At 50.9% G+C, this 12,640-nt stretch overlaps 1 protein-coding gene across 2 annotated transcripts; it reads right to left on the bottom strand.

Annotated features, from left to right (window-relative positions):
* On the bottom strand, positions 1-1,099 carry G0S2 (G0/G1 switch 2). Of its 2 annotated transcripts, none has more exons than XM_082069383.1 (2): positions 975-1,099; positions 1-606 (listed from the first exon to the last, which is right to left on the bottom strand). In XM_082069383.1, the coding sequence occupies exon 2, from the start codon at positions 575-577 to the stop codon at positions 278-280; it is 300 nt and encodes a 99-aa protein (XP_081925509.1). In that variant the 5' UTR covers positions 578-606; positions 975-1,099; the 3' UTR covers positions 1-277. The 2 variants fall into 2 exon arrangements, with proteins under 2 accessions (XP_081925509.1, XP_081925508.1); XM_082069382.1 differs by having other exon boundaries at positions 1-609; positions 993-1,099.
* Between the last annotated feature and the right edge of the window lie 11,541 nt (positions 1,100-12,640).

Genomic DNA, 12,640 nt, shown 5'->3' with positions numbered 1-12,640 from the left:
TACCATATAAAACATTTATTGATTTTTGCAAAATGTTGTAAAACGCATCTGTAATAAAAATAAGAAACCACGCCGTGCATCTTGCACGTTTGCATACCAACAAAAGGTATTTTTTCCCCCCACTGCTGCACGGCAGCAAATATAACCGTTCGCTTCTTGTCGAGTCTCGCGGTTGCGGTCTCCTCCTTCAGCCGACCTTTCTCTCCTCTTGCTGGAACCACCACCAGGTAGGACGGGACAGCAGCATCTCTCGGGTCCCTCTCCGGGCGCTGGGGTCTTAGGACGCGTGCTGCCGGGTCACCAGGGCCCTCTGCGTCCCTGCTGCCTTCTTGCTCTTTTCCAAGATCAAATCTTCCTGTTTTTGGGCAAGCATTTGCTCTCGTGTCGGAGTGGGTTTCTTCTCCTCGTCTAGCATCCCTTGGGAGGTGAAAGGACTGCACACTGTCTCCACCAAACCGATAACCACCCCAAAGAAAGCCAGCACGCTGCCCAGCATGTACAGCTTGACCATTTTCCTGTTGGGCTTCTGGCTGAGCATTTCTTTGGCAAAGGGGATCAGCTCGTGCATGGTTTCCATCGTTTCGACAGCAGATCCTCAAGATGTCACTTCTGTAAAAGGACAGAGAGGTAAAGGGACATTAGTTAAATCCAGCTGCTTTTTGCTGTAGTGCTCAGAGCCCTCCCGGTGATCGCAGAATCCCAGAGTGTCAGGGGTTGGAAGGGACCTGGAAAGCTGATCCCGTGCAATCCCCCCATGGAGAAGGAACACCCAGATGAGGTTACACAGGAAGGTGTCCAGCTCTCCAAGCCCTCCACACACCCCCCAGCCCCACTTTAAGTGGAGATTTTTGGTTATTTTGCTAGAGGACAATGCACCCACCCCATCGCCCCGTGTCCAGGAGCTGCCCAGCAGAGCAACCAGGTTGCAACAAGGGGAGAAGCAGCCAGGTCCCCCCCGCATCCCCCCATCGCACCCCCTTACACCCCCTTACCGAGGCGGCTGCTGCTGCTGCGGGGCAGGGGAGGGGGTGGTGAGCGCTGCGGGCTGCGCTGGGCTGAGCTCTGCTGGGCTGAGCTCAGCTAGGCTGGGCTCTGCAGCTGCTGCCCGCAAACCCGCCGCTGCCGCCTTATATCGGCGTTGTGGCGGGCGGGGCCGCGGGGGCCGGGCCGGGATGTCCCGGACACGCCGCCAACACGGGCGGCCCCCCCGCCCTGGCAGCTCCTGCCCTTAATCCAGCCAGGCTAAATAAAACCTTATTTTTTTTTTAATATACCACACTTGTTAGTGTTCCCCCCACCCCACCCCCCGAAAAAATTACTCTGCAGTCTGATTTCACAATGAAAGATCTTATGTACAACTGGCAGCGCAGCTCTGTGGCGGCTCTGTAATAAATGTTTAATACATTAATTTAATACCTGAATTACTGAACTAGGGACCGTGAGGCGGTGGGTCTGTGGCCATAGCTCGTAAAATATTATGGTGTTTGCGTTTGTGCAAGGTCCAGTTCAGCAAAACAGATGTTTTCCTGCCCTTTTTTGCGGTGAAGTGGGTGAAGCAAAAACACCTTAGCGAAGCGTAACGAAGGTGTTACCCAGAATAAGGTGTGGAAATGTTTGTTAAAGAATTCTATAGGTTCATGGTAAAGCCAACCATTACAAAGCGGATCGGTGCAGCGTGGGACAGCACCTTGATTTCTTGGAAATAAGTATAACTGGGCATTTATTGGAAATAAGAATAACTGGGCATTTCTCAGCTAGCGAAAGTGACAGGAAGCCTGTTAAGACTTGATGCTGAAACTCTGTAAAACCCCGTTGTGTCACTCCTTGTGATTACACCTAAAAGCATGTTTCCATTTGGGGGAAAAAACAGAAGGCAGCGCTGTCACGCTGAGTCCCTGGCTTGCTGCTGAACAGTATTGCATCAATAACACACAGCACGTTATGTCATCTGCCTCCGTGCATGTATAGCGCCATATATTATTAATGCATTAAGACTGTTATTAATACCTTTCCGCAGCTGCTGACCTTAAAGAAGTTGCTAAAAGCCACGAGAAGTTGTTGGAATTTACAACTTCTGGTTTTCCGGAGCGGGTGATGGCGTCTGGACAGATTTCTCGTCTGATCTGTATGGCTGAGGTGATGGGAATTGCTCTGCCAGGGCGGTATATAGAAATAACAATACAGCGTGAGCTGATGCTATAGCAGCGCTTCTAGGGAGTGGTTGGTGTGTGTGGGAAGAGGTAAAGCTCAGAGAAAGAAAGCTGCTGTAAAGGAGCCTGGGCTGGATCTCCTGGAGGGGCACACAGGGGGATTTGTAGCATTTAAACACCTTCCCTTCTGAAAAACTGCCCTGCGAGGTGCTGCTGCCCAAATTCTGCCCCTAACATCTCCACACTGGCTCGTGAGGCTTGGGCGAGATGACCTTAAGGATCCTTCCAACCCAAACCGTTGTCTGTAATTAAAACCAGCCTAAACTCTGGCTTGCGCTGGGGTCACGATTCCAAACTCTGGTTTGCGATCCTCCGGGCAAGGACCGTGCTGTCTCCGTCCCTTCTCCTCCTGCTCTCCCCGTGCTGCCCGTGTTAACACCCACATGTTCCCCGGCTCTGCAGCCACAGGAGTAGGGGGGGGGTTGTGGTCTGTGTTTTCTCTGTCTTGTGGAGCTGAGTCACCCCTCGCTCCTCACATCCCGCACGTCCCAGGGAGGATGGAGCTTTCCCCCCTGCAGCCACCGAACCAGGGCGTTCACTCCAAGGAAACTGCCAGTGAAAACTCAGGGTTTTTCTTGTTCTTATTTTATTTTAAAGTTTTGAATGTGCTTAGGAAATTGTATTGCAAGACTGGCTGTAAAAGTTGCTAAAGACTCGTCTATCCCCCCTCAGTGTCTGGGTTTTTTTTTTTCGTTAAATAAAAGGTCCTTATCTCCTCTGCCAACTTGGCAGCAAAGGTTGCAGCCCATTCCTGCATTGGAGCTGTGTTTGTCTCTTCCGCAGTGTTTTCAAAAATGACCATTGCAGAACAGATAGATAGCTGGAGGAGACAGCAATTAGGGCAAGTTCAAGGTCACCATCCATCCCTCCATCCTGGCTGCGCGGCGAGGCCGCCGTGTGAAATGTGCTCCCTCCTTCACAATCCCAGAAACAAAGGTCAGGGTGAAGCGTTGGAATCGTGACATTTTACCTAAAAAAAGGATTTTTTTTTTATTTTTAAAGCAGCGTTTTCTTTTGCCCTCATGAACCTTCTGTTTGAAAGCCTCTTTTCCAACCTGAGGGCTGGAAATGGTACTTTTAAAATTAATTTAATATAGATGGAGATGTCTATGCGATCCCCAAGGTACTAAGAGCTGGAGCAGTGGGGAGAGCACAGAACCCAGGATAATTCTGAGGGTTAACCAAGCAGCTGATAATCATCTGTGGCAAATGCCTCCTATAGCAGCACTTGGATTGTGTTGATTTAATTAAATAACATTTAATTCAATTTTGTTTTAAATTTGAGTAACAAAGTCTGTGCAAGCTAGTTGTGTGGACATTTAAATTGGATTAAGAGTGGATAAAAGGATTAATGATTAACACTAAATTAGACTAATTTTAGCTGTTCCTAATCATATTTAGGAGAGTCTGAACAAGGCGGTTGTCAGGTTTAATTGCAACTTTGATTAACCCAGGCTTTATAGCTGGGAGAGCTGCATGAGTTTAACGTCATCTGGAAGAAGAGCTCTGCCTGAATGTGCAAAGTGCCATAAGCACCTGAGGCTTAACCTAAATGTTGCCGGCGACCGCTCGGAGCGGCTCAGGGAGATGATGCTCCGCTCGCCAACTTCGGACGGTGCTGGAGCCACCAGCTCGGGTAAAGCTGCTTGGAAATGGCTTTTTGGAGGGTGCAGATGAATCCAGCAGCCCAAAATTCCCTCTCCTGCTCGTTTGGCACGGGGACAACCTCAGCGATACTCCTGGCAATGGGGACACGGGCGCGGGAGCTCTGCCCTTGCTGTGCATGAGGAGGGGAGCGTGAGCGGGTCCAGGGCTGCGGAGGGGGTGGCACCAGGGCCTGCAGGTGGTTGGGCTCCGGTTTCAGCCGTGTCCCTTGGCTGGTCACAGCTCCAGCAGGCGCTGGGCATGCGGAGGGTGCGTGCTGGCAGCTCCGGGGGGAGAGATGCCATGAAAGGAGCTGGGAGGGAATTTACTGCCCCTGCTTGCCAGAGCATCCCCAAATGGAGCTCCACATTTGGTCTGCTGAGGCGTGAGTGTGCTGTGGGTGTTATTTCACCAAAAAACCTGAGCAAAATAGGAATGTGAAAGAAAAGGAAACCCTGAAGCCCAGCGAGCCATATTAAGGGTCTGTCTCTGCTAAAAATTCGTAAAGTTATAAAACTTTCAGGTTCACCTGCCAGGCGTTTCTGCTGCACTGAAGCACCGTGCGGCTGCAGAAAACCCTTCCCATGGGCTGTGCAGGGGCTTTGCCTAGCACCTAATAATTACCCCCATTTTCCAAATATTTTATTTTCATTTCACATTATTTACTTCGGAGAACGTTCACATGTGGTGCTTTTGAGCAAGAATTGAGGTTGGGGACCCATCCTGACCAAACTGGGAGCCCAGCCCTGGCATCAAGTGGCACCTTGGTGGCCGCCGAGGTCCCTTCCCACCAGCCCCCCGTGGCTCTGGGTTTTACAGACTCAAGAAGCAGGAGCTTGAGACAAAACGCTGAGGTGACCTCTGTCTGTTAGCGATGTTTCCCAAAACGTGGTGTAGCATTGTCTGGACAGGAGCGCGGGGTTGCCTCATCTTCCACATGTCGGTGCGTGGCCAAGGGTCGGGTCCTGCTGGACTTTGTCCGTGACGAGCGCGGGCTCCTGGGTGTCCATGGGGCAGCAGCTGCATGGTGGAAAAATTAGAGAGCAGCGTAGGGGAAAGGGACCTTGCCGCTTCCCGTGTAGCTGCAGTGCTCCCAGCTCTTGTTCCTGCTTCCAGGCTTTTGCCATGAATGTTCGCAAGCAGCTGGCAAAATGAACATGAGCTGCACCTGAGCTGATGATGGAGAGTGTTTGTGGTTTCATCATCCCAGCTCTGGGAAGGCGGGGACTGGAAGGGACTGGGACTCCAGCCCTCCCCTGCACCACAATCCTGCTTGATGTCACTAAGAAATCACCCCATGCTTTATTTTTCCATGTGTAATAGCAGCTGCCCATATAGCAAATGTGCTTTGAGGTATTTATTAATCCTTCAGTGAAAAATGGAACAGCGGCATTAAGTATTGTTTATTTTTGATATGCTTGAGCTATACACTTATACTCAATTAGCATCCTTTTTCCTTAATGGAGGCTTTGTGTTTCGAGAGATTGTTCTTGCACGCAGTGCTCTGCTCCCGTTTTCCCCCTTTGTGTTCCTCTGAACTCCAGAGAGATAAGTTAAAAACTAATCAACTCATTGCAGACTGGTCAGTGCTGACTAACCAGTGTTGCACTTCAGCAGGTGAATCGAAAGCCTCTGAACTCAGATTGTGTCGTTGGAAAAGCCCTCAAAGGAGTAAAGTACTCACGTGCCTTTAATCCGAACAGAAGGCAAATAGCTCAGAGAAAATAAAACAAAGCTACTCATGCAGCAGTCACATCCTTTTCAGCTTTGGTGGAGCTTCCTGAGGATGATGATGATGATGATGCCACGGTCCCTCCCTCTGCCACAGCTCGTCGTGCTCCGTCACCCGTGTCTGAGCCTGGAGAGAGCGTGGGGGACCCGGCGGCACGTGGTGGCGGGGATTTGTCTGTCTGTCTGGCTAAGAACCCTGATTAGAAAAGCAAAGGGCTTGGCTGGTATTAGCAGTTGCAGAATGTGAGTGCGTGACACTGAGTGACATGCGTGTCCCAAGCTGGCCGGGCTGTTTCGCACCCTCCCTCTGTTTTATGGGAAGATCAGCTTTGATACGCCTGGCTGTGATGTGTTTATGTTCTCAGTGCTGGGAGCCCTTCCCACCTGAATCTTAAACCCAAGCCTGCAGCATCTTTCTCGGTTGCTGCCAGTGTGGAAAGGACAGGGTCCTCTAAAGCCTGTCCCCTTCTGCCCACGCTGCCACTGAGATCCTGGGTACAGGATGGCAGCACTGATACCTAAAATCGGCAATTAGTGGAGCTTTTCTGCCACTGAGCACCTCTGGGACAGGGCAGAGGAGCTGCTTATCAGGTCATAAACACATACCACAGAGCAGGAGCCCCGAGAATGTCACCGGGTACAAGGACACAGCAGCTCTGTGCTGGGGAGACGGAGCTTTTTTCTTTCCCTGCTTTTTTTTTGCTTGTTTTATAGTAGATAGTCTGTAAATGAGACTATTCCTCGCTTTTGTTCTTGTTTGAACTTGCAGAGCCTGAATTCCAGGTGATAGTTTCCCTTGCTTTGGCAAGTCCCTGGGGCAGGCTGGAGGAGGAAAGGATGGATCCAGGTATTTTGGATCATTCATTTGAACAGCGTGCGGCCGAGAGAACGTTTTCCTTGTTTCTGCTTTACAGTAATTTGGGGTGGAGCGTCACCATTTCAGAGCATATCAATGCCCAGGATTGCAGGGTCGATATGTGATATTTACAGTCTTTCCAAGAGCAGCTTCAGCCTCCCGGTTTGACACCCGGTGCTTTTGGGTACGGCTTGAAACCAGACAGAGCGGGCACCCAGCAATGGACGTTTAGCCAAGGTTTGCAAGAGTGCCATGTCCAGCATGACCTTGCAGAAAGCCACATTGGTCAGACCCACCAGAGGTGGAAATCAGAGAGTTCGATGTGATTTCTCGCAGAGCCCGGGGAGATGCCCAGTGCCTCATCGCAGGAGGTTGCGCTGTGGATGGGTTTGACCGCGCCGGAACGGTGTCAGCAGCTTGTGGCACGTCTCATCCCTCCCTTTCTCTATCAAACATTCCAGCGTTTCTTCCCGCTTCCTTTTCGCTGCCAGCAGAGATGGGGAGGAGGAGGAATGTGGCGTTACCGCATTGCTGGGCGGTTCCGGGTGCACACCCAGCGCTGCGGGCGCACCTCAGCCACCGGGGCTTCACATTCTGTAGCCTTAGGGCCAATATTTATTTTGCTTTTCCTTCCAGCTCTGCGTGTTCCCTTTGTCTGAGCTCCTGATCCTCAGCTCGCACGTGCCCGCGTCGCTCAGCGTGCGGACGGGGAGGTAGGTACCACCTACAGCAAAGCAAAGATCTGGTGTGGGCTGCTGAGCTCCCCATGTCAAGGATGTGATTTCGGGGGTCGTTTCAGTAAAGTCAATGGAAATGCCTTGATGCCAGTTTTTCTGAGGGTGGAAAGAACTATGTTTTAGCTGAAATGCAGCACATGAGCAGGGGTGAGCTGCGGGTCTGGGTCTGCCACAGACTCCCAAGCTGGTGTTAGAAACAGTCTGGGTGTGATAGATAGAGTTCTTTTGGAAATCTTGGTATTTTTCTAAATAGCTAAACAAGAATTATATTTCTTTAAAAATTTGCCTCCTCTTCGACTCTTTTTGCCGCTGGTGAGTTCACACCATTGTGTTCTATAGATAGCTCTCAAGCTCACCTTGTGTAATTTTGTGTGTTGAGGAATTCCCGTTCTGCAGAGAGGGGCAGTGTGACCAGGTCTTGAGATCACCTTCAGGCTCAAGTCTGATATGTGAATACACAGTGTGATTAGAACTCACGTGGACATCCCTAATTAGGCTTTAAAGGATCAAGTTCAGGTGCTGCCTTGTCACAATATGCAAAACCTGTCTGAGAGGGCAGGTATGTCGCCTGATGCCGAGTTGTGCAGCAGCTTCGGATGGAGCTGGTTTCCATCTGACGTGGTGATGTCCCGACAGAGCCCCAGGTGGGGTTTGTTTACCTACAGATGGGCTTTCGCTTGCCGGTTACCTGCAGAGCAGCTGCTTCACGCTGCCGTCATCCTCCCAAGTGACTTATGTCTGCGGCCGGGCGCCCTGTCTGGAGCTGTCATGAGTTATCCGGTAACTGGGTGTGAGTGTCTGAGGATCCCTGAATCACACCTTTATCGTTGCTGCACCCACGGGCACCTTCTCCCCAGGTGAGGCAGCTGCCTGTTAAAAGCTGGGAGAGCAGAGCGGCAGCTGCAGATCGGCTGTTGGGTGGTGCCGGAGGAGAGAAAGCCCTCGCTGTGCGCCGGGGACGTAGGGGACACCGCGGGGACCAGGGACGGCGCTGCGGCTCCTGCAGGGAGGAGAGCAGGTGAGGTTTGTTGCTGCTGGGGGCGTGCGGGGGCAGCTCTGCCTCTCCACAGAGACCCTGCAGCAGACACTTATTCTGCAGCAATTTTCCCTTTATTTCTTTATTTTGTAGGTCAAGACTTGGGGCCGTCACGTGTGCTGGTGAGTTTTGGAATCGGTTCTGGACGCGCGGGGCAAAGGGTGGGGCTGGAGGGCAGAAAGCGGAGCTGGGAGCGCGGGTGCCTGCACGCTCTTTAAAGCATCGTTCGCAGCCGTGCGTTTCGATCTGGTATCGGCACCGGGCAATCAGGAGTCACAGCTCCGCGGGGAGCGAGGTGCCTGCGTTTCACCTCAGCAGTCACAGCGAGATGCAAAGATAGCGTTTGGGGAAGAGGGCAATCTCTGATATGCTTTAGGAGAATCTTGTTTCACGAGTTAAATGAAAAGCTGAGATTCTTCGTACGTTAAAACCAAATACAATCTGAGCATCTGACCTTCCTCTTCATTATTCTTGGTTTGTCACCCGTGTTTTGCTGTGGTAGATCAACTGAAATATCTCCCTGTAAACTGAGAAGGAATGTGAAAGACTTGGACTGAGCTTTTGACTGGTATTTTCTGCCCGTTTTCGCTCATGCTGTAAATTCTTCCCTAGGTGTGTCCTCGGCCGAATGGAGCCTCACTGCCAGCTTTGGCCATGGGCGTTATTTGTTCTCCTGGGTAAGGCCTCACCATACGGTGTTTCTAAAGGATATAGGGGAAGGTGACTAAATAGAATTGCTGCTAATGTGAGCTTTGTGTTAGTGGCAGCTGGGAGAGTGGGGTTTGATAACGGTGCTGGCGTTTGGCAAGAGGCTGCTCGCTGTCCTGAGGAAAACGGCCATCAACCCGCACGTCTGCTGTTTTCTGTAGCAGACCAACTACCATCCATGCTTGGGACAAACCTACAAAATGCATTTGCTGGGAAGGACAATGATGTTTTTCCTCTGAATTACCTTTCATTTTAATAAGGAAAAAGGCACTTTAAAGTGCTTTGTACTAACAGTTATTTCTGAGACTCTTCTCTGCCGTGACCCCAGTGTTTGGGCTGCAGGGCTGCTTACTTCCCTGCCCATCGTACTGCACAGGGACAAACCTACAAAATGCATTTGCCGAAAAGGACAATGGTGTTTTATCCCTGAATTACCTTTTATTTTAATAAGGAAAAAGGCACTTTAAGTGCTTTGTACTACCATTTTCTTCTAAGACTTTTCTTTGCCGTGACCCCAATGTTTGGGCTGCAGGGATGCTCAGTTTCAAGCCCGTCGTACTGCACAGCCCTGTGTGGTGTCTGTGCCACGCTGACACAACCCCCCGTCCTGTTTTGCTGCTGTTCCAGCTGCCCCGCAGCTGCTGGCTGCCCAACCAGGCTGCTCCCACGGCGCCTGCTACCCCCCAACCGCTGACCTGCTCCTGGGACGAGCCCACAGCCTCCGAGCATCCTCCACGTGTGGCCTCACCAAGCCCGAGACCTACTGCACGCCCCACGGAGAGGTACGGCACCTCCTCGCCCCGCGCTCCCAGACCTTGTGCAGTGATGCTGATGCCTTTACCCATCCTTCCTACTCTTTTGGAGGGATGTTTAACCTATTTCAGGTGCTTATCCCCCTTCCAACCACATTGGGTTATTGCGCTATCTGTGGTGTCCCCTTGAGCCCTTCTCTACCATCCCCATGGTTAAGAAGAAGAGCTGAAGCTTTTGCATCCAGAATACCCCAAGCCTTCCTATCCCTGGACTTTTTAGTTATAAACGAAACTCGTATTTCACTTGTCAAAAATGGGAACATTGCAGGTCTTTCACAAAGACTTGGAAAAGCTTTTGAGCCGAACGACTGTTTTCAATTATGCTGGTTGTGCGGGGGCAGGAGATTGTGCTCGGGAGGATAACGTTTCAGCCAGCTGCAGATTCCCAGGCTCCAAAACTGCCACCAAGCCAGAGTCAGAGTTTAAGGATAAGTCTGCCCAGAGCACAGAGCTGAAAATGCCACAGGGGCAATGGCCTGATGTGAGGTTTCCTAAAGCCTTTCTCTGTCCATCTGGTGGTGTTAACCCCGTAACTGGCCTGGGAGGAGCTCGAAAGGGAGCGGGTTCAAGGCAGGACAGGCAGAAAGGGTCTTGGAAGAGATGCTGGAGAGGAAAGGAAATGGCAGAGCTCCAGTGAGAGTGTTTTCTGCACTGAAATCCAGCCTGAGTGAGTCAGCCTTCTTTTGCTTTTAATTCCCCTTCAAGTTGAAGGCCAAGGTGTGGCAGTAAGTGGATTCGTGTCGGAGCCGGTGCTGTTCAGGTTTTTGCTCCTCTGTGTGCTCAGGGATGGCCGGGAGCTGTTTGGTGTGAAACTGGCCCGGATGGGTACGAGCATCGTGTCCTGGACGCTGGACCAGCCGCAGCATCTGTCCCTCGTCGCGTTGTTTTCCAGGCTGACAGCTGGGTCAGGCATTTCCTCCGCTCAGGCTCCCACTCGCTTCTTTGGGAGCTGTTTTGCTGCTCCCAGCGAGCAGAGCTCTGTCCTGGCCTCCCCAGCAGACCCCCGCGGTGTTTTACTGCTGCCGCGGTCCATGGACAGGAAAAAGCAAGCGCTCATTTCTGGTCTAACTTGTTTTTTCTTCCCAATTTCTGTTGATGCTTGAGGAAAATCGTACATATACATACCTGTGAAATCTTCACTTAACATTGACTTTTGACGGTGACTTTTACTTGGAGAGGCTTGTGCTATGGGAACTGAGCGCCTGCAAAACCTGGTTGTCCTGATAGCAGCTGGCGTGGGCTGGTTATTCCCTTTTCCTGACTTGAGGGGTCACTCTGAAGGGCCTTCAGTTGTGATCACCTGCAGCATTTGTGATGTCTGAAGTGGAGTCTGAGCGTATCTCTGGCTGTGATAAACCTTGAGCAGAAACCGTCTGCTCGGTGCAGAATTAGTGTGTGGGGCCCACCGGGAGAACCACAGCAGTTTCTCTTGGTGTTCAAGTCCCTAAACTATTCAGTTTTCATATTCCTTATACCTTGCCTTACAAGTACCAGGGTAAAAAGGGATATGGAACAATTAAACAGTGATATGTTAAGTTGCGTTCTCCAGTTTAGAATTGGGAACGGGGTTTTTGCTTCCTTACATGTATGTACTCCTTTACTGAAATGAGATGTATTGTTACTGGTAGCAAAGCCCTCTTTGACCCTTATTTCTGTTCTGCACCTCTAATGGCAGTTATGAGTATACCAGCTCCTGTCTTTGCAGGAGAAACCCCCACGCTTCGAGCACTTCCTAGTCTTTCCTCCCTTTTCCTACTTCCCTAATCTAAGCAAAAAATAATCCCCTGAACTCAATTTTCCTATTCCCATCCCACAAAAAGCGAGCATGTTATGTATTGACTCATGACTTTTTTTGGTGACAAGCCTTGCTCTTGTTTTGTTGCCAAATAGGTACAAATTTGGAGCGGGTTTTGCAATCTCAGCACAGGGCACGGGATGAGGGGTTGCTCTCGCACACTGCCAGCCCAGGGTCCTACTTTTGCAATTCTAGTGGGTCACTGGCTGTGGGCACCGATTTCAGCCGCTGCTCTGGCTCCAAATCCCTCTAACCTTTATACTTTGCACTGCCGATTGCTTCATTCCTTGGCTTTAGGCTCAGTCTAGTGAAACCCGGGAGGGACACTCAGCATTGCCGTTTATAGACTGCAGCGACGATTAGGAAAGCGATGGGGGGTGGAAACCAGGCAGCCTGGCTTGGAAATCACTTGGCACTTGGGAAATCGCTGTTGGAAAGGGAGGGAAAGTAAAAGCGAGAGGGAAACGGAAAATGAAATGGAAAAATAAGCCAGCCTGGATTTGGAGTCGTAAAGGGTGTGGGAAGACTCTCATTGACCGAGGTGTGATTCAAAGCCCGGTTAGCTCATCTCTGTATTTAAATGCTAAATATAGCGCTGTGATAGGAATATGGGGTAGCCCCAGCCAAGGGGAGGCACCGTGGGGTGGTTTTCATGTGGGTTAGCGGGTTCTTGGTCCCCTGAGCGTGTCCTCGGCTCTTTGCTTGGCTGGCCGTGGCCGTGCTCGTGCCACAGCGTTCGCACCCAGCGAGATCGTCGCTTCTCTGCACGGAGAGCGTTTATTTTCTCTGTATGTGTGCAGTGCTTTCAGCTCAAAGACACATTCAGAACTTGAAAACAGCTAGATTTTTTTTCTGATTATTTTATTAATTTAGAAGAGTACCCAAAGCACGCTGTGTACACTGTGAAGTATTGCACCAAGAGAAGAGCGAAACTGGGTGTCCTTGCGCTTGTGTCGCTGCTCTGCTTCCCGCATCCTGCAGTTTGCGCGTGTAGTGACCGCGTGGATCCTCACGCCCCAACCCGGCGAGACTTTGGGTATTAAAATGTTGTTTGCATAAGGTCGAGGAGCAAGATTTTGTTCTCGCTCTCACCCGCTTTTCCTGGGCGCTT

This window comes from Streptopelia decaocto, assembly GCF_964273445.1.
Source record: "Streptopelia decaocto genome assembly, chromosome: 19".
Taxonomy (NCBI): domain Eukaryota; kingdom Metazoa; phylum Chordata; class Aves; order Columbiformes; family Columbidae; genus Streptopelia; species Streptopelia decaocto.
This window is presented reverse-complemented; position numbering and strand designations above follow the sequence as displayed.

Excerpts from the sequence above, each read along its gene's own strand:
- G0S2 (XM_082069383.1), bottom strand. The coding sequence starts at position 577 with ATGGAAACCATGCACGAGCTGATCCCCTTTGCCAAAGAAATGCTCAGC.